Source organism: Plecotus auritus (genome assembly GCF_963455305.1).
Source record: "Plecotus auritus genome assembly, chromosome: 5".
Classification (NCBI taxonomy): Eukaryota; Metazoa; Chordata; class Mammalia; order Chiroptera; family Vespertilionidae; genus Plecotus; species Plecotus auritus.
Window position 1 is genome coordinate 20,681,493 of NC_137776.1, and position 22,524 is coordinate 20,704,016.

At 40.0% G+C, this 22,524-nt stretch overlaps 1 protein-coding gene across 1 annotated transcript in view; it reads left to right on the forward strand.

The window, feature by feature from the left end:
- The window catches only part of ATIC (5-aminoimidazole-4-carboxamide ribonucleotide formyltransferase/IMP cyclohydrolase), a 32,960-nt gene extending 14,158 nt beyond the window's left edge, over positions 1-18,802 (forward strand). The window contains exons 8-16 of the mRNA XM_080667888.1: positions 494-619; positions 2,221-2,328; positions 2,951-3,036; positions 4,299-4,388; positions 7,045-7,173; positions 15,801-15,893; positions 16,626-16,808; positions 18,089-18,244; positions 18,575-18,802. Of these exons, the coding sequence (XP_080524014.1) occupies positions 494-619; positions 2,221-2,328; positions 2,951-3,036; positions 4,299-4,388; positions 7,045-7,173; positions 15,801-15,893; positions 16,626-16,808; positions 18,089-18,244; positions 18,575-18,694 (1,091 nt within the window). The 3' untranslated portion in view covers positions 18,695-18,802. The remainder of the gene's footprint in view (positions 1-493; positions 620-2,220; positions 2,329-2,950; positions 3,037-4,298; positions 4,389-7,044; positions 7,174-15,800; positions 15,894-16,625; positions 16,809-18,088; positions 18,245-18,574) is intronic.
- The last annotated feature ends 3,722 nt before the right edge of the window (positions 18,803-22,524 follow it).

Here is a 22,524-nt window from a genome sequence, read left to right on the forward strand (position 1 = left end):
TGGATTGCTGTTTTAAAAAATTTTATTTTTATTGATCTCAGAGAGGAAGGCGGGGGGAGAGGGAGGGGGAGGGGGGGGAGAGAGAGAGAGAGAGAGAGAGAGAGAGAGAGAAACAAACATCAGTAATGAGAGAGAATCGTTGTTCGGCTGCCTCCTGCATGCGCCACACTGGGGATCGAGCCTACAACCGAGGCATGTTGACCAGGAATTGAACTGTGACCTGGTTCATAGGTTGACACTCACCCACTGAGCCACGCCGGCTGGGCTCTGGATTGCTCTTGGTTTATTTCTACATTGGCTGGATTTGGTAGTTTGTGTGCACATGTGCACGTGTGTTTTAACTTTTCTCATCAAGTTCTTATATATGTTTGTGTAGATCTGTTTGCCTCTTCACTTAAAACATATTTGCGCAGTTTTGATACAGGCGTTAAGAAATGTACACATATCTGACCTATTGACCAGGTGGTAATGTTTGTACATTTTCTGTATGTAGTTCTAAATGGAGCCCCTGGATTTATAAACTTGTGTGATGCGTTGAATGCCTGGCAGCTGGTGAAGGAACTCAAAGAGGCCTTAGGCATTCCAGCTGCTGCCTCTTTCAAGCACGTCAGCCCAGCAGGTAAAGGAGCTGTTCCAAATGCACTTCTTTCTCACTGTAATGAGAACTGGTGAGCTCCTGTGGGAATGTAGACTTTCTGTGAAGTCTGAAGCCATATTTTCTCAAGCCTGTTAACACTTTCAATATAGTAACATCATAAAATCTGATAATAAAGTAACACACAAAGATATTTACAAACATACATCATTGTGAGATGGGAAGATTAGGAACTAGGTGTTTTGGGAGTGGAAACATGAAGTTTTAAAAAAGAAAAAAGTAAAATGACTTAATGCAGTCTGACTAAATAGTTTCCCACATGTTGGAAGATGGAACTGAGTGACCTAAAGAAGTTATTCTTAGGACACTTTATCTGTAACTTTAGAGCCATTGTGTGAGATACTTTTCGGCTTTTTTACATTTAAGTCAACATCACCAGATCTGTTGACAGTCCAACACATAAATTTGTCCTCCGATGTTGATTCAATGTTAAAGTGACGTGAGCCAGGAAGAAGTAAATGTCTTATGGTATGAAGCAGGATAGAGAGTCAGTAATGAAGTAAACCAGCTTCATACACATGCCTGGGGCTGGCCAACTTCAGACACGTGGCTCTGTTTTCAGAGGCCAGAGAGGGGAGGTGCTCTCCTCCCCTCCCCTACAACTCTATTCTTTATGTTTAACTAGAGGCCCAGTGAATGAATTCGTGCACGGGTGGGGGACCTCTGGTGTCCTGCAGGTCCTGCTCATCCCGGCCCCACTGCGTCTGCCATGGGTTTGTACCCAATCAGTCTTGCGCTGCTGCAGCAGTGCTCACCAGTTGTGAACCCTGCATCTGATGCCCTCCCAAAGGGAGTGGCCTGTGGGATCAGGCTGAAACCGGCTCTCTGACATCCCCTGATGGGTTCCAGATTGCGAGAGAGTGCAAACCAGGCCAAGGAACCCCACCAGTGCACTATGGGGCCAGGGAGGGGCCGCGGGAGGGCTCCAGGGCATATCCAGCCCATCTCAGTCCCCATCGCAGGATCCCAGCAGCAAGCTAACCTACCAGGCGGAGCATCTGCCCCCTGGTGGTCAGTGCACATCATAGCAACTGGTCGACTGCCTCCTGGTGGTCAGTGCACGTCATAGTGAGTGGTTGAGTGGCCTTAGCGTATCATTAGCATATTACAATTTGATTGGTTGAACCGTCGACCAGTCACCAGACCAGGGGTCCTCAAACTTTTTAAACAGGGGGCCAGTTCACTGTCCCTCAGACCGTTGGAGGGCCGGACTATAGTTTAAAAAAAAAACTATGAACAAATTCCTATGCGCACTGCGGGCCCGGAACGAGTCAGCTGCTAAGCAGGACAGGCAGCGGCACCCGGCGGGCTGGATAAATGTCCTTGGCGGGCCGCATGTGGCCCGCGGGCCGTAGTTTGAGGACCCCTGCACCAGACGACCAGACACTTAGCATATTAGGCTTTTATTATATAGGATTATCTGGCCAAGCAGATTTTTGTTTAATTTGGCACAGGTGCTAGAAATTATGCTGTGTAGACAATGGTAAGAAAAATGTTGCCTTGATTTATAAGTTGACAAGTAATAACTTGAAGTTTTTGGCTTATTTTGTGGTTTTCTCTATCAGGCGCTGCTGTTGGAGTTCCCCTTAGTGAAGATGAGGCCAAAGTGTGCATGGTCTATGACATGTATAAAACCCTCACACCCATAGCGACTGCATATGCACGAGCAAGAGGTCAGAAGAATAACGGGGGTTGGTTTTGTGGTGTTTTGTTTTAACAGAAAAAGCAATATTTTTTTCTGAAATAGAATAAAATAGTAATAACTGTTTCATTATAAGATTTTAAATGATCTTTGTTTTTTATTTATACTTCTGAATTATTGTATGAGTGCCTCAGAATAAATTTGTTTATAAAAGTGTGTTAGCATTTTAATGTAATAAATGGAAACATAATTGGAATCTGATGCATGTAATTTCAGATTAGGCTGTTGAATGCATTTGAATTGCTTAATATATGACTAAAATTTCATGGTTATTCTCAGCTGAATAACTGAATTTGGTTAGAATTATGTTTCATACATATCTAATTTGTGAGTTTAATAACCTGTGAATGTTATTATAACATTTATGGGAGATTATAGTTTACCTTCTATAACAGGGGTTAATAAACTATGGTTCATGGACAGGATCTAGCCCGCCACCTGTTTTTTTGTAAACGGTTTAATTGGAACAGGGACGCGTCCCTTTGTAGATGTTGTGTCAATGACTGGTTTAGAACTACATAGTTCAGTGGTCACATGAGAAACCATGTGGCCACAAAACTTTAAAAAAACACTATCTTAATTTTTATTTTCAGGGGCCGATAGGATGTCTTCATTTGGTGACTTTGTTGCCCTATCTGATATATGTGATGTCCCTACTGCCAAAATTATCTCCAGAGAGGTTAGTGAGCATTTATGTATCCTGATCCATGCATGACTGAGTCAAGCTTCATTTGTTCAGTGTTTACTGAAACTGTAACCTATAATAGTTATATTTATACCATGTATAAATTAATCTATCATTTAGAATGTTCATATGTTATGTAGAACATGAATCTTGACTGAATTATAATTTGTAGATTTAGTGAATTAATGTTTCAAATACATATTTGGCTGTGAAGATAAAGTTTTAATTAACTTATTTAATTCTTTTAAATTTTCTAATAGTTGTTATCTTAGTTCCAAAGTTATTTTTTTCTGAAGAGCAGAGGATGTTATCTTGGATGGTGATGCAATAATGAACTTTACTGTAAAGCTCCATGAGTCTATAACGAAAGAGATTGTATAATGGGAAAGATTATAAACTACTCTGAAAAACTAATCTGAGTATCAAACGAGCATTCCAGAAAAGTGAGGGTGGTGCTGGGAGTGAGGAGACAGAAAAGAAAAGAAAAAAAAAAAGAAGATAGTTCAAATAGCTTAAAGAGGGGGAAAAAAAAAGGTAGAAGTGAAGGCTTAAAGCAGGGGTGGGCAAACTTTTTGACTCGAGGGCCACAATGGGTTCTTAGACCAGAGGGCCGGAACAAAAGCATGGATGGAGTGTTTGTGTGAACTAATATAAATTCAAAGTAAAGGAGCGGAGGGGAGAGCAAGAGAACCGGATAGAACAGCCGGATCCGGCCCGCGGGCCGTAGTTTGCCCAAGGCTGGCTTAAAGGGACGTGTGGCTTGACAATATTTAGGGATTCTTCCCATGACCACTGTCATCTCCAACCAGAACATGCTCTTTTTAGTGCAAAACACCACCCCATGAACAGAATAGTAAGTAATCATTTTTCTTCCTAAGGGTATTAGAGCAAATCACTCATATATTGGTTAAAATGCAAATGACAACCAAAAACTTTGAAAGGACAGCAGATGAGATGAGTTCAGCTATAGAAAGTTATGTTCTAACACAGGCTTATCTTTGCCCATCTAGTACAGTAAGTATGTCCTCACTTAAGGTTGTAGATAGGTTCTGTGACTTTAAGCAAAATGATGTATAGTGAAACCAATTAATGATTTAAACGAGATTAAGTTCCTCTGGCATCTCATCCACAAAATGACATTATTTGAGGGCCTGCTGGATTAGCATTGTCTGTTGGCGGTAGAAACCAGAATATGTGGCAGCATTATTTGATTAGGTGTTTTGTAATTTTTTAAAACAGAAAATACTTATTTACAGGTATCTGATGGTATTATTGCCCCAGGATATGAAGAAGAAGCTTTGAAAATACTTTCTAAAAAGAAAAATGGGAACTACTGTGTTCTTCAGGTTAGTGAATTTCATGTCTGAAACAATGCTCTTTCATTTTGTGTCCTTTCCCCCCACATTTAATCTGTCCTTGCTGACACTCCTGAATCCTGCCTTTTTCTTTCTTTTTTTTTTTTTTTTTTAACCATTACTGGGTTTAAGATGAGGGTACCTTCCTTACTCTTAATAATAAATTTCTAAGCGGTTCAAATAGTGTATTTACACGGTTTTCTATTCAAAAGGTATTACAGGCCATTTGAAGAAAAGTCTCCCAACCTTCCCTCTGCCATAGTTACCTTGTTTAGGAGCAGCTAATATTTAAAATTTCTTGCTTATTTTTCCTGAAATATATGTTTAGCGATTATGTGCATTTTTTTCCCTTTTTTTCCTCCCCCTCACTGACACAAAACAGAATGCTTCACCATCTTGGAATTCTGTCCTATGTCTGTGTGTCTGATCTACCCAGTTATCATTCTTTAGCTGCCACACAATCCCTGCACTGAATAACCCAGGGAAAGAGTCTTAGGAGAGAAATTATGTCAGTGCTGTAATTTTGATACTTCTCCTCCTAGATATTGTACAACAAATTTTGTCTTAATGAGGATGGGTAAGGTTCCCTATTTCTCAATGCCATTGCCACCACTGTGTTCTTAAACTTTTTCTTCTCAGCAGAAAGATAGGTGAAAACGGCATCTCATTGCAATTTTAATTTCTCATTCTGTATGGGGTAAACATCTTTTTACATTTAAGAGTATTTTTACTTTCTTCTTATGAACTGTCTGCCATACTCTGCTTATTTTTCTAATAGGTTTTTGAGATTTTTTTTTCTGATTTTTGCAAGCTCTTAAGTATTAGGGAAACTAGCCCATAGTTTTATTTTACAATGATAAAACAAAGAGTTAATTGAATTGAAAGTAGAAACTCATGATGCTGTTTTTCAATAAGTATTGATGTCAGAAAGTCTGTAGAATCTCAGCTCCATATAATGGAAGTTGTTGAGTACTTACCCTTCATTGTAAGATGCCAATAGTTGTGTCATTCACCATAGATCCCACATCAGCTTTTTCAGGAAAAGATACCACTTTAAATATACTGGTACATACTTTTTTGTCCATGCTACTTTATAACAAATTCAACCATTCAGTTAGCTGCCATTGTGTTCTCCAATGTCTTGATCTTGTCCTGTGTTGTTAATTAAGAGTATTAAGTACATATGGCTATTAGCGGTTATGTGTAGTAACATGGAGAATGTTCTCCAAACCTGAGCTCATCAGCATGACCTCTTCAGCAACTGATAGTTTCATATTCAAAGGTGTGAAAAGGCTTCTGGAGCTTCCTCAGTAGTTTGAGAATTTGGCTGTTTGCATATGGACACATAATGACAACCATGGAACAATGTAATTCCTCTACCTGACTAATGACAGGTTTCTTTTGACATCCGCTAATAAGAGGGCACATCTCAATATTAGAAATTGTATAATACAAAGGAAAAAGGATCATTTTAGAATCCAGGAAAATGCAAAGTAAGCATAATTAACATGAGGATTTGCTTGTAAGTATACATATTAGTGCTTTTTTTTTTGATCCTCACCTGAGGATATTCTTCCATTGATTTTTAGAGTGAGTGGAAGAGAGAGGGATAGACAGAGAGACATGTCAATTTGAGATAAACACATGGATTGGCTGCCTCCCACAGGCACCCAACCAGGGCCTGGGCCGGGAAGGAGCATGCAATGGAGGTACCTGCCCTTGACTGGAATCGAAGAACCTGCGACTCTTCGGTCCACAGGCCTACGCTCTATCCACTGAGCCAAACCAACTAGGGCTACATATGAGTGGTTTTTAAGTAAAAGATCATCCAAAGGATAAGTGAAGAAATACTGTCAAGTTTAGAAAAATATCTATGGACAGACTGGTCTTACACAGATTATTCCCACATTTTATTATCTTTTGCTCAAGATTTAGGAGAGAAAGAGCAATAAATGACATATCCCCTTTCAATTAGCAAAGACAACAGACTACCAGTCCTGTTTTTCACCCTTTAACTTCTTTTTAACTTGTAATTCAAGTGTTGGGTATTTTATAATAGCTTTTCAGAAAATTAGAATTTAATTTTTGTGCCACTGCCTGTTAGCATATTTTGTTTCATCTGTTAATCTTTCAAAAGGGTTGTATAGATAGTGCTTTTAGTTAATGCAATAAAAAATGCACTCACTGAAACTATTGGTTCTAATGTTATATAAAAAAATGCAAACCCCCAATACCCTACAAAGTTGTAAAACCTATAAAATTTTTGGCACAAATGTTTAGTGCCTGGCCTTTCTTTCATACCTATACTGAAATGATGCTATGTATGCTAAAATAGGAAAAAAACAGCCCTAGCTGGTTTGGCTCAGGGGATAGAGCATCGGCCTGTGGACTAAAGGGTCTCAGGTTTGATTCCATTCAGGGGCACGTGCCTGGGCTGTGGGCTTGGTCCCCAGTAGGGGGCGTGCAGGAGGCAGCCAATCAATGATTCTCTTTCATTGATGTTTCTTCCTCTCTGAAATCAACAAAATATATATTAAAAATACACACACATAACCTTGCTTACAAAGAAATCCTTTGGATATATATGAAATGAAGATTTTTGAGGGATGTAGATATATTACTTTTAACTCTTCATATTTGTAATCAGATGGACCAATCTTACAATCCAGATGAAAATGAAGTTCGGACTCTCTTTGGTCTTTGTTTAAGCCAGAAGAGGAATAATGGAGTCATCGACAGGTCATTATTTAACAATGTTGTTACCAAGAATAAAGATGTAAGTATGAAAATATCTGAACTGAATGTTAGTAATTCTGTAGGTCGTGTTTTAATATTTATAAGCTTATGCATTTATTAAGGCCCATATTTAAAATTGGTTGATATGCAAATGACTAGTGTATCTTTGACTCATCAGGTCATCTTAAGAGCTTAAAAAAATGAATAAAAGACCATATTAGAAGCTTCCATGAACAGGTATAGACATAGAGATTTGTCTTCATTTAAACATAAACCGAGTCATATCTTTTATAATTCTGTTCTGTAATTGCCTTTTTAAATGCATTAAGCTACAAATGTGTTTCTGTGTCAGTAAACATATCCACATCTCCATCTGAAAGGCCATAGAGCAATGCACGTGTAGACACACTATGTGGATATCTGGGTGGTTTTCATTTTTAGTGCTGTGATCTGTGTTTTTGTGTAGACAAGTTTTTGCTCTTACGTTTGTAGTTATCTTTTAGGAGGACATATTCCTGGGATGATAACAGTGTTTTTGTTTTGTTTTGTAATTACGTATTACATCATTGAATACAATAGCACTCCATGGAGGTGGGAGGGAACTACTGTAATCTCTATTATAAAGGTCAAAAACGGTGACATAGAAGACAGTTAAGAAGTTTGCCCAAGGTTACACAATAAGCAGATAGATGAGCTTTAAATCTCTTAATGGGCTTCCAGTTTTGATGGATTTTTTTTCTGCTGGGTCTAATGTTGGTTGTACTTTTTTTTTCGTACTTCAGATGTGTCACTCTTATTTTCTGGTCTTGTCTGCCCCTGTGCCTGGCAGTTTTTGATTGGCGGCTGGTCATTGCTTATAATCAGACTACAGAGATATTTTGAGGTTCTGGATGGCATTATTTTTCTTCAGAGGGTAGACTTATGCTTCTGGAAGGCAGATCAAATGGAAGTAGATCATCTTTATTCTGGCAGGAATGGAGCTAATTTGAATTTGGGCTTGAGTTTTTGTAAGGACTGGTCTGTTGATGGTTCACCCCTGTTCTGCCGAAAGCCACAGATGTCTGCCAGTATCACTCTTCTCTGATATACACTGAACTCCATTTTTGCCTTTTAGTCCTGTAAGACTCCAAAGCTTGCTCGGCTCATTCACCTCTGAGTTTGTTGCCTGCGTCTTGGAAAGTGCCTTGAGGGAAAAGGCATAGATGGTCACACTCCTTTCTCCTTCTGTCTCTGAGATTTTGCCTGTCTTTGCTTGCTATTTTACTAGCTCTATGTTTAGCTTTTCTGTTTGTTCTTTGAAGAGGATTAGTCTCTCACTCACTGTAATAGAAATATGGGTTATAATCTGTTCCCAGGTCTGATTCTTGAGACTAAAGACAATGCTGAAAATAAGCTTTAAACTCTGTATTGGGGAAGTTCTGTGAGTAACTATATGGTGGTTAAGACATGATCTTCGTTGATTTATTGGGTATTCTTTTTTTTTAATATATATTTATTAATTTCAGAGAGGAATGGAGAGGGAGAGAGTTAGAAACATCAAGGATGAGAGAGAATCATCCATTGGCTGCGTCATGCACGCTCCCTACAGGGAATCGAGCCTTCAACTCGGGCATGTGCCCTTGACCAGAATCGAACCCTGGACCCTTCAACACTCTATTCACTATGTCAAACCAGCTAGGGCTATTCTTTCATTTTTAACTTTGAAAATTACTGGTGCTTTGAAGTAAAGGAACTTGTAGGCATTTTACATACAAATATCTTTGAGCCCTTCCAATTTTTTTCTTGGCCAAGGCTGTGAGCTATTGGAATTTCCACATGGAAACAGTATTTTGCAGCAGTGTAACTTTAAGCAGCTTACAGTAAAGTGGGACCTTTTTATTACTTTATTAGCCTATTTGGCTAATGTATCTTTAGAAATACAGAAAGGGTATTGACCTAGATTGCATGGTACCCATGTTGACAATTGTGTCAAACTACTGAAGCTCTGACTTTGTAAAGTTTCTCTTGTAGTTTTATTGGACTAATTAATTTAGTCCAATATGAAAATGAAACAGTACTTGATAGGTTTTGTGCCTCTGGTCGTGCTACCTTGGATGTGTGTGTGTGTGTGTGTGTGTGTGTATTTATTTACAAAGATTGAGGGTATGATTTTAATTACTCACTTATCTAAATTCTTCTCTACTTATTTCATCTCCATTTTTAATAGAAATTTGGGAACTTAAGGATGAGAATGATGGTTTTATCCTCCTCTATGTTTCCTTCCCTTCTCTTAAAGCAGGTTTTTGTAAACAAAATGGAGGCAAGCAATGACAGAGAAAGAATTCAGAGTAATGTTTTTAAAGATGCTCAACCATCTGGATGAGAAACTCACTCTTATGTAAGAATGAAGAGGAAATAAAGAGTGATGTGGTTGCAATAAAGAACACAATGAAAGGTTTCAACAGTAGACTAGTAAAAGCAGAGGACTGAATCAGCAAGTTAGAAGACAGGGTAGAACAAAAGATCCAAGCTGAACAGCAATTGGAAAAAAAACATTAAAAAGCAGGAGGAGAGTTTAAGGGAGCTTTGGGACAACATGAAACGAAGCAACATACGCATAATCGGGGTGCCAGAAGCACAAGAAGAGGAGCAAGGAATAGAAAATCTATTTGAAGAAATAATGACAGAAAACTTCCCTCACTTGGGGAAGAAAAAAGTCACACAAGCACAGAGAGTTCCAAACAACATGAAACCAAAAAGACCCACACTAAGACATATCATAATTACAATGGCAAACATTAACGACAAAGAAAGAATCTTTAATATATATATATATATATATATATATATATATATATATATATTTTTTTTTTTTTTTTATTGATATTTTACAGAGAGGAAGGGAGAGGGATAGAGAGCTAGAAACATCGATGAGAGAGAAACATCGATCAGCTGCCTCCTGCACACCTCCCACTGGGGATGTGCCCACAACCAAGGTACATGCCCTTGACCGGAATCGAACCTGGGACCCTTCAGTCCGCAGGCCGACGCTCTATCCACTGAGCCAAACCGGTTTTGGCGAGAAGAAAGAATCTTAAGAGCTGCAAGAGAGAGACAGAAAGGGATCTCCCATTAGATTCTCAAATGATTTCTCAACAGAAACATATCTGGCCAGATGGGAATGGAATGAAGTATACAAAGTAATGCAAAGCAATGGACTGAATCCAAGAATACTCTATCCAGCAAGGCTATCATTCATAATTGATGGTGAAATCAGGAGCTTCGCAGACAAAAATAGGCTCAGGGAGTTTATTACCACCAAGTCAGCAATGCAAAAAATGCTAAAGGGACTGTTGTAAAAAGAAGAAATAGAAAGGGAAGAAGGGACACAGGCACAAAGAATAAAAATGGCAACAAACTAGTACCTATCAATAATAACCTTAAACATAAATGGATTAAATGCTCCAATCAAAAGACATAGGGTGGCTCAATGGATAAGAAAACATGACCCATATATATGCTGTCTACAACAGACCCATGTCACAACAAAGGATTCACACAGACTGAAAGTTGAGGGATGGAAAAAATAATTTTCAGGTAAATGGAAATGAAAAAGAGCTGGTGTAGCAGTACTTATAACTGACAAAATAGACCTCAAAGTGAAGGCCATAACAAAAGATACAGAAGGCCACTTCATAATACTAAAGGGATTGAGACAACAAGAGGATATAACTCTGTTAAACATATATGTACCCAATACAGGAGCACCAAAATACATAAAAAAACTTCTGGAAGATATCAAGGGAGAGATTGATAGCAATATAATCGTAGTAGGGGACTTTTAATACCTCGTTGACATCCCTGGATAAATCTTCTAGAAAAAAAAAAATTAACAAGCAGCAATCCTAAATGACTCACTAAATCAGATGGAATTAATTGACATATTCAGAACATTTCACCCCAAAGCAATGGATACATTCTTCGTAAGTGCACATGGGACATTTTCAAGAAGGTAGAAGACCTATACTCGAAAAATTACAGGACATTGATAAAAGAGATAAAGGAAGATATACAAGTAGAAGAATATACCATGCTCATGGATTGATAGAATCAACATCATTAAAATGTCCACACTACACAAAACAATCTATAGATTCAACACAATCTCCATTGAAATACCAATAGCATATTTAACAGACCTAGAACAAACTCCAAAAATTCATCTGGAATAATAAAAGACCCCCCAAATAGCCACAGCAATCCTGAGAAAGAAGTACAAAGGTGGAGGGATCACAATACCAGATACCAAGCTATATTACAAAGCCACTATTCTCAAAACTGCCTGGTACTGGTACAAGAACAGACATATAAACGAATGGAACAGAACAGAGAATCCAAAAATCAACCCAAACCATTATGCTCAATTGATATTTGAGAAAGGAGGCAAGCACATACAATGGAGTCGAGTCAGTCTCTTCTATAAATGGTGTTGGGAAAATAGGACAGATACATGCAAATAAGTGAAAATAAACTACCAACTTACACAATAAACTCAAAATGGATAAAGGACTTAAATGTAAGACGGGGAACCATAAAAATCTTAGAAGAATCCATAGGCAGCAAAATACAGATATAACTCATAACATGTTCACCGACACATCTCCTAGGACAGTGGTCGGCAAACTCATTAGTCAACAAAGCGGCAAACCATGGCTCGCAAGCAAGCCGCAGTTTGCCAACCACTGTCCTAGGGCAATGGAAACTAGAGAGAAAATAAACAAATGGGAATACATCTAAATAAAAAGCTTCTGCACAGAAAAAAAAAAAGAAATCTACAAAATAATGAGAGCCAGTGATGGGAGAACATGTTTACCAATGTGATGTCTGATAAGGGTTGAATCTCCAAAATTTATAGGGAACTCATACAACTTAACAAAAGGAAGATAATCTAGTAAAAAAATAAGTAGAGTACCTGAAATAGACACCTCTCAAAAGTGGACATATGGCAGGCCAAGAGGCATATGAAAATATGCTCAAAGGCACTAATTATCCGAGAGATGCAAATAAAAATGACAATGAGGTACCACTTCATACCAGTCAGAATGGCTATCATCAACAAAGGACAAGTGCTGGCAAGGATGTGGAGAAAAGGGAACCCTTGTACACTGCTGGTGGGCATGCAGACTGGTGCAACCATTGTGGAAAACAATATGGAGTTTCCTCAGAAAATTAAAAATGGAACTCCCATTTAACCCAGTAATCCCACTTCTAGGAATATATCCCAAGATTTCAGAAACACCAATCAGGAAATACATATGCCACTTTTATGTTCATAGCACAATTTACAATAGCTAAGATTTGGAAACAGCCTCAGTGCCCATCAGCAGATGAGTGGATTAAAAACTGGTACATCTACACAATGGAATACTATGGTGTTGTAAAAAAGGAAGAACTTACCATTTACATCAGCATGGATCAGGGGTGGGCAAACTTTTTGACTCGAGGGCCACAATGGGTTCTTAAACTGTACCGGAGGGCCGAAACAAAAGCATGGATGGAGTGTTTGTGTGAACTAATATAAATTCAAAGTAAAGGAGCGGAGGGGAGAGCAATAGAACCCTCCGCTCTTTCGGCTCCGCAGGACGGATAGAACAGCCTAACGGGCCTGATCCGGCGGGCCGTAGTTTGCCCACGGCTGGCATGGATGGACCTCAAGAGCATTATGCTAAGTGAAATAAGCCAGTCAGAGGAATAATGAACAACATAAACTGATCCAGAGACAGAATCTAACAGACCATCAAATCTCAAGAGGGAAGGCCTGGGGGTGGGAGGGGAGTTGTGGGTAAGAGATCAACCAAAGAACTTGTATGCATATAAGCATAGCCAATGGACACATTGAGGGGGAGGGTGCTGGTGATGAAGGCTGGGCCTGGGGGGCAGGGGTAGGCTGGGAGAGGACAATGGGGGAAAAAGGGGACGTATGTAATTCTTTCAACAATAAAGAATTTTTTTAAAAAAACCTTTAACCAATGAAAAACCAAACAGGTTTTTGTTAACATTCCAGCCTCTAAATTATCAGATTGCACAATTAGGTCTAGAGTGGTTTCAGTCCTGAGAGAGCTGCAGAAGTAAAAGGAGTGGGTGTTATAGGTATATACTAAAGGCCCGATGCACGGACTTGTGCACATTGAAAGTAAATTAATTACAAGGTGGCTGGTGGGGCAGGACTGGGCAAGGTGGGCCAGACACACTCTGGAGCCAACCTCCCGCAGTCCCTCCTCTGCTGGCTGCACCTGGGGCGGTGCCAGGGCTCGAAGGGCGTCTGGAGTGAGCAGGGTCCCTCTGGCAGTTGGGGTCCCTCGGCCTTTCCTGTGGGGATCAGGCCGAAACCGGCAGTCCAACATCCCCCGAGGGGTCCCAGAGTATGAGAGGGCACTCTTGCAAAGTTGCTGTTGCTTGGCAGCTCCTGCGTTGTCTGCCCCGATGTGGTCATTGTGCGTTATAGCTACCGGCTTACGCTTTTAGATAGATATTTTTATTGATTTCAGAGAGAATGGGAGAGGGAGAAAGAGAAACATCAGTGATGAGAGAGAATCATTGATTGGCTGCCTTCTGCACACCCCCTACTTGGGATTTTGAGCCCGCAACCCAGGCATATGCCCTGGACCAGAATCAAACCTGGGACCCTTCAGTCAACAGGGCAATGCTCTATCCACTGTGCCAAACTAGCTAGCATGGGTGTTAAATATTAATGAACATGCCTGAATTACTTCCTCTTCATGTTTTAAAATACTGCTTTAATTGTTTTTTGACATGTTTGGGTCCCCTCACCTGCACCCCTTCCTTGATGTCTCCTATTCCTTCATCCTAACCCAGAACACCAGGTTATACTTGAAGGTGGACATCTAGGAGGTCGGCACTGACTATTCATTTTTCTTAGAAACAGGAATAGATGTAAGCCAGTGACTCAGACAGCAGACAGATAGGAAAGGATATATTACATTATTAGCACCTTATTAACACATTCTTAAGAAATGCTAAAAGTGGTTTTTAATTAAGTTTTTAATTTTGAGAGTAAAAAAAAAATTGTAGATTCTCATGTAGTTTTACAGGTTCCCAAGTATCTTGTACCCATTTCCCTAATGGTAAGCGTCTTACAAAAATATAGGACAGTATCACAGCTGTGGCATTGGCTTCGATGCAGTCAAGACAGTGCATTTCCATCACCAAGGATCCCTCTTGTTGCTCTTTGCAGCCACACTCCTTCCCACTCCACCCCTTCTTAACCCTGGGCAATGACTAATCTGTTCTCCATTTTCTGTCACTTTTGTTCATTGTATATTCATGAACAGGTTTTTGTGTTAACATACGTTTTTCTGTTAATGTAATTGCTGGGTACTGGATAGTACTGTAGCTGCATGTTTAGTTTTTTGAATGTGTTTTTATTGATATTTGGAGAGACGAAGGAAGAGGGAGAAAGCTAGAAACATCAGTGATGAGAGAGAGAAACACCATTGATTGGCTGCCTCCTGCACGCCCCCTCCTGGAGATTGACCCCAGGTTTCTGGGTTGGCATTCAACCACTGAACCACACCAGCCAGGCTGCATGTTTAGTTTTTTTAAGAAATTGACATACTTTTCCTGCAAGTTTTGGAGAATTTTACGTTTTACACCTGTAGTGTATGAGTGGTCCCGTTTCTCTGCATTCTTACTAGCTTTTTTTTTTTTTTAGATAGGTGTGTGGCATTGTCTCATTTTAATTAGCATTTCCTAATAACGAATGTTGGACATTGTTTTCATGGGTTTATTTGCCATCTGTATATCCTTTGTGGTGATAAGTCTCTGTGTCTTTTGTCGACCTTTTCTAATTAGATTTTTATTGTGGGTGAGTTTTGACAGGTGTTTATATATTTTAGACACTGGTTCTTTGTTGGTGTGTGGTTTGCAATTATTCCTAGTCTGTAGCTTGTCTTTTTATCCTCTCCAGGCAGTGTCTTTTGCAGAGCAGAAGTTCTGAATTTTGATGAAGTCTGATTCATCAGTTTTTCAGTTAGCTAATTTATCAGTTAGCTGCTGCTTAGGTCCTGTGCCCACTTAGCATTCCAACATAGATCATCATCCTTTTCAGTTTGTATTCCCCCATTATATTAAAGATAGTGACTTTGAGGCTATAATACTTGTTTTATATTGGAACTGGTAGTTCACAATGCATTTTTTAATATTTCTACTTAGGCTATTCTAGATAAAGCAGAACATGATCCTAGTTTGACCTTCCCCAAACAGCCTTGGCTGTGTGGGCATCACAGTTGTTTGTAATATCTGAAAATTATTCTCAGTGTTTTTTTCTGAATATAAATGTTATCAAGCCTCCAGGTATTTGCTGGCACTATGGTAGAGAAAATAGTATTAGTGTTGGAGTGGATAAGGTATTTCTTAATCTTGTGTGTGACAATGTAAACAGGCTTAAGCCAAAGCTGTTGCAAAGCGGTGTCAGTTTGAATCTGTGATGCATTAGGCGTTGCGCTAAGTTCCATGACAAATATGTTCAATATTGATCTTTTCATGCTAGTGCTTAGCCTGAATAGTTAACCACATTGTAAGTCTATCACAATAAATGCCAAATAAGGTGCTTAGAGTTAAATGAAGTTCAAAAAGCCTGGTGCCACTTACCATCCTGTGTCTGTTCAGCTGCCGGAATCTGCGCTCCGAGACCTCATCGTGGCCACCGTTGCTGTGAAGTACACTCAGTCCAACTCCGTGTGCTACGCCAAGAACGGCCAGGTACCAGAGCTGTGACACTCGCCTGAGGGGCAGTGGTTTTACAAAGTGATACTCAGAAGTCCGCCTGCCTGTGGTGCTAGACCAACTTGAAGGGGAAAATTTGCCAAATTTTTCTCTCCTGGGTTTGTCAGAATTTCCTGAGTAAGTTGGTGGACGGTTCAAACCTAGAATGGGTTGGCACATTTCGGATCAGTGGGACTGGAACAGCTGCTACAAAACTGGTTTATTCACCCTCCCCACCACTGGTAGAAGAGGAGTGAAAAATGATGATGCCACCCACCAGCCCATATTTTTTCTTCTCACTGTCTTCAGCTCTTCTCTGGGCATTCGTTTGGCCCATAAGGCGAGGGGGAGGGTAGATATTCATTAGTGTGTGCCCTGGAAAACCCTCAGACTTTTAAAAGATTGCTAGTCTCTGATGACAGAAACCTGGGAGATTGTGGCTACTGGTCTCCTCAGGTTCTAATAAGTTCCAGTAAGACGATGCTTCACTACTGAGGTCCAGGAGTTGTAGAAACTTACAGAATATGAAGAGGTAAACTATAAATAGTAGTCATAAACCTCTGACTACCCTCATCTTTTAATGACTTCCAACATATTCCCAGGTCTCTTATTTTGGCCTTTTTTCTTCCATGAAATTAATAGCTGGGTTTGGGGGAATCTGTACAAAAGACGCTTTGAGACAGATGTGTAGTTGGAAGAGGCATTCATTGCGATGTCCATGTTGTCCAGGTGATTGGCATTGGAGCAGGACAGCAGTCTCGGATCCACTGCACACGCCTGGCAGGAGATAAGGCGAACTTCTGGTGGCTTCGGCATCACCCACGAGTGCTCTCGATGAAGTTCAAAATCGGAGTGAAGAGAGCAGAAATCTCCAACGCTATCGATCAGTATGTTACTGGGACCATCGGCGAGGTATAAGGCTTCTCGTTGGGCCATGAGTGGGGTGTGTTAGTATGTTCACTCTTTTCTGTGTGACTTTTATCTTCATCACTACAAAGAGAAAATGCTATTATTGTGAAATTCTGTATTATTTAAAATTGTTACTCTAAACTTGTTACCAGTTCCTCATTGTTCTCTTTTTCATTTAACTTTCTTCATCCCTTTCTGACACCACAAATTTTCTCTTCAAAATTGGTTGAGGATAAGTTTTTGACAGGATGGACTGATTTTCATGCATCTTAAGGTGTCAGTCACAGTGCCACGCATGACGCTACATGTTAGGTGTGTGTTCAACATTATATACAAATTGCCTGGTAGCAGGTAACCAGTATCTCTCTTCTCCACCCATATTTTCTCCAAGCACCATTAACAACTCATGCTTTTGTTATATTTCATGCTCTTTAATATCTTTTGTTCTGAAGAAGGTGTATGGGAACATTAAAAATTGCAAGAATCAGGTAGCCTGCCAAAAGAATAGGGGTTAGTCCAGTTTCTGGCTGTTAGCAAGTGCTTAAGACATATTGGATGGAAAACAAGAGAAAGGTCCTGTAATCAAAACCTCAGTGGTTTTCTGAAGGGTGAGTACTACACGGAGGTGTTCATTCAGGGTCAGGAATCCGGCACAGTGAGTGTCATTGAAGAGTGAGGCTGCAGAGTGTGCCTTGTGACTGAAGTACTTGAAACAGCTTTTCCTTTTTACTTTAATCGTGTACTTTTCTGTTTGATATTACCATGCAAAACCCTTCTAATTTTCCTGGAAAGGTCTTTATATGTGAACAGGAATAAAAGTATGTGGTTTAAGCCCCCCCAAAAAAGAAAACCACCCAAAATGGAAGCACCTTCTGAAAATATGAATATTATGAATTATGTTTTGATTTGTCAATAAGACTCTATATACTTGAGGCTAATGGTGTAAATGTAGTGTTAGTCTTGCTTTGATACAGGAATATAAAGTGGTAGATTTAACTTGAGCAGAGATTAAAGAACAAAATATATTTGGAATAAACTGATGTAGAATGTAAATGGTATAGTCTTTATTTGCTACACTTACAATCAATTTTCTTCCTTAATGAAATGTTAAAGCATTAAAAAAAAAAAAATAGAGATTCTAGAAATATGAGCCTGAATGTAAATGCCACTATTTATAATGGAGAAGTCCGGGGAGAAATGCCCAAGTGCTCTCCAGCATTGTGGCATCAGATAGTCCTAAAGAGGATGTCAGAACTTTCCTCTCTCTCCCCCTCCACTCACAGGATGAAGATCTGGTAAAGTGGAAGGCGCTGTTTGAGGAAGTCCCTGAATTACTGACCGAGGCCGAGAAGAAGGAATGGGTGGGCAAGCTTAGTGAAGTGTCCATCAGCTCGGATGCCTTCTTTCCTTTCAGGGATAATGTAGACAGAGCTAAAAGGGTAAGTGTGGCGTGTGGCGTGTGGCATGCGTGTGCGGTGCAGAGAATTGATCACCGTGTAGAAACTTGCAGAAATCCTGCTGCTGATTGTAAGTTCTGTGAGTTATGTATTCTGTGTGCTATGTCAGGATAGTTAGAGAACTGTTTGACTTCTCCAGGTGATGTATGAATAACTGGTCCTGTTATTTCTGTCTTTTGTCTGAGTGAATCAGTCTGCAGTGTGAGTCATTCTTAGCTTATGCTTTGGTAATGCCGATTTTGATTTTTTTGTGTTTTAACATAATATTGTATTCTGAAAGTCAGTATCTATTTCCCCTCCCTTTCCCCCCAGAGTGGTGTGGCGTATATTGCTGCTCCGTCCGGTTCTGCTGCTGACAAGGTTGTGATTGAGGCCTGCGATGAACTGGGAATAGTCCTTGCTCACACGAATCTTCGGCTCTTTCACCACTAATTTCATCACACATGCTTTAAGTTTGTTTATGTGGGTAAAAAATCATGTGGGCAATTTTGTAATTACTTTGGAAAAAATACGACAATAAATCTGAATAATAACCTTGGATTCATGGTGTCCAGTCGTTTTATGTAATTTGTCCTAAAGATATAGGTTCTTGAGGCGTGCTCTCGCTCTCAGGGACACGACTGTGCCTTTCCCGTCTCCCCCTCCTCCCCCAGGTGTGTTACCTTTGCCTTTCTCCTAAGCTCCAAGCCCTTCTTCTGCCTCTGTAACTAGTTTTCTGAGCCTACGCAGCCCAGCTGGCTCGCTTCCATTACCTCTAAACAAACTTTCTCTGATAATTTGGAGTAGGAAAAAGATCTAGGCATAATAAACATTTGTGTGTAAGAAATACAGGAATATCCCGACCTCATGGAGCTCAGCGCATCCCAAAACATTATTTGTGAGAAACTTCTAAGAACCATCACGTGAGCCAGAGAAACCGAGCAGCGCTGACTAGATGCCACAATTCTCAGTTTCTGTTCATCACAGTTTATTCTAAACACAGCGGATTGTCCCTGGGGACCAAAACCTTGGTGGAGATTAATGTCTTCTGTTGACCCCCTATACGGACGGATAATGCTGGTACTTACTTTACCCTCTGTGAGAAGTGAAATGTTTCCCGTCACTTCAGCAATGTCCCCTCTGCAGCTGCATTAAAAGGGTAACACTGCTTAGTGCCCAGAGCAGACCAGCACCCCGCTTCGGGATTGCCACAAAGTCGAGCGCGATGGGAGGGCAGCACCTCCCTGCGTCATGACGTAATAGTGCATTTATATAACCTGTTACACCTGCGATGGGCTAAAAGCTTTTGTCATCTTTCCCCTTAAACAGACGATTCCCTCCTTCTTCTCATGTCTTGAACCTACCTCCTCCCCAGTTAAAATTTCTGCAGCTATTTTTTTTTAAGGTCATTCTTCTAGTCATTAATATATTGACTAATGTAGTCCGTGTATAGTACCCTCCCAGATTGAACCAAGGCTGGCTTCTGTGATGTCACCAATAAAATAATGTATAAGAATGTGTGACCTCTGAGGGTAGGTCATAAAGACATTCAGTTCATTCATATTCTTGTCAATTATTGATATATTTGGATTTGAAATTTGAATTGATAGCTCTATTTTTCTCCTAATAAGAACTTGTGCCCTCTTTCACAACTTTGTCCCTCCCCAACACACACTCCCCTCTCAAAACTCCCATAATGAATCCTAAACTTTCAATTCTGGGCTGGGGAGATAAATAGTCTCTTAGCTATTATTTTTAAAGATAACGTTTCTGTTCACTATTACTTCACATATCTCTTGCAGTATCCCCTGAGTTTATCTCTCCTGTAGAAACTATGCGGTGTGCCCTGCTAGGCACAGTAGACTGTAATAAATCATGCCTATGGAAAGAGCATAACACAGCTACAGTTTAAGGAATAATTTTTTAAAAATCTGTTTTTATTGATTTTTAGAGAGATAGGGAGAAGGATAGAGAGAAAAATTGATGAGGGAAACATCATAAATTGGCTGCCACCTGCACGCCGCTCCTGGAGATCGAGCCCGCAACCTGGGCATGTGCCCTGATCAGGAATCAAACCAGTGACTTCTTAGTTGATGGGTCAATGCTCAACCACTGAGCAACACTGTCCAGGCAAGGAATAATTTTTAAACCAACACTTGTGTCACCAACAACCAGGTCAAGAAAAATAATTTTTCCAATAGCCCCCACCCCCCATGCCCGTTCTAGGTTGTGGCCCCATCTTACCCTCCACAAAACTGTCTCAAGCTCTTTACCTGAGGTAATCACTACTTTGTTTTGCCACTCACTGCTGGGTGAGCTTGGGTTTATGTCTTAACCTCTTGAAATTTGTTTTTCATCTATAACCTGGGGGCCGATTTTTTCCTAGAAAAGAGAGTAGCTCCCTTTTCAAAGTAAATGTCCTGGGTATTTGTCAGGGTCAAGTTCCAGCTGTGCTACTGACCTGGCTAATTCACTCAGCCTTTCCTTCACTAATTGTGGAGTAATGGTGCTGACAGTACCCACCTCTTAATGGTTGCTATGAGGGGTAAATACATAATAAGAGCACTTGGAACACCACCTGGAACTTAAGAAATGCTGTTTAGTCCTAGCTGGTTTGGCTCAGTGGATAGAGCATCAGCCTGCAGACTGAAGGGTCCCAGGTTCGATTTCGGTCAAGGGCACATGCCTGGGTTGTGGACTCGATCCCCAGTAGGGGGCGTGCAGGAGGCATCAGATCAACGATTCTCATTGATGTTTCTATCTCACCTCTCCCTCTCTAAAATCAATAAAAATATATTAAATAAAAAGGAAATGCTGTTTATAAAAAATGCTGGTTATTTTCATAATGCTTTTGTGTATATGATGGCATGGAAGGTACTGGAGGATGATATTAATGTGTGGAAATTTCCATAAAAAGTAGTAAGTGTATATTTATGGAAGAGTTTATTTCAGTTTCCGAATAGATAGCCAAAATATTTCTGAGTCCCTTCACCCTAGCACCTACTCTTTTCCCACACTCCCCTTTTTACCAATAAACAAAAGGATATATTAAGACTTTTCTGGAACTAAAATGGCATTTTATTTTTACTTTTTTTATTAAAATAAAATTTATAAAACATAACTTTTACCATTTTACAGTGTGCAAGCCAGTGATTTTAAGTATATTCACAAAGTTGTCCTGCCATCACACTGTCTAGTTGCAGAACATTTTCATTATCCCACGAAGAATCTCCATCCCCAGTAGCAATTACTCTATTCCCCAGCCCCTGGTAACAATCTACTTTCTCTTTCTATTGGTTAGCCTATTCTGGACATTTCATATAAATGGAGTCATGTGAGATGTGCCTGACTTGTTTCACTTAGCACAATGTTTCTAAGGTTCATGTTGTAGAATGTGTGAGTACTTCACTTTTTATGGTCAAATAATCCTCCAGTGAATGAATAGACCACATTCTGTTTACTCATTCATCCGTTGATGGACATTTGGGTTGGTTCCACTTTGGGGCTATAATGAATAACGGTGCTATGAACATTTTCGTACAAGTTTGTGTGTGAACATGTTTCAGTTCTGGGTGTATACCTAGAGGTGGCATCACAGGGCTCTATGGGAATAGGGTTTAACTTTCTGAAGAACCACCAAACTTTTCCACAGCAGCTGCACCACTTTACATTTCCCCCAGCAATGTATGAGGGTCTCATTTTTGCATTGTGATGTCAAAACATAAAAGGTCATTTAAATTTGTTTAATTTGGAGTCAAGACACATATAATTAACCATCACTTTTGATTATTAGTGCCCATAGAGATGGGTCCAGCAGGAGGCAGTGGTCACAAGGCACCAGGACACCAGGACACCAGGACTTGTCATCAGCAAGGGGACTGATGTGGAGTACACCTGTCTTGGCTAGAGAATCATCTGTGGGTTCCAGAAGTCACTGGAGTCTGTTCTAAAATCACGAACTCCAGTTAGATTTCCAAATCTGTGTTTTCCTGGCTGTGTTGTCTTAGGCGAGTCACTTAATCTTCCTGATCCTCAGTTTACCGAAATTTGAGATGACTGATAATCCCTGTTCTTTCTCATCAATAATGTTTCTATCCCTCTTTCTTCTTCTCTCTGAAATCAAGAAAACACACACACACACAAAGACCTTTAAACAAGATGGAGCTGAGATGATGCATGTTCTCATATAGGAAGGATGGAGGGCCCGGGCCTGCTTTCTACTGAATGTGTGTCTTCAGTAGAATCCCCTTTGCACAGTGTTTGGATTTGTGTTATGTCACATT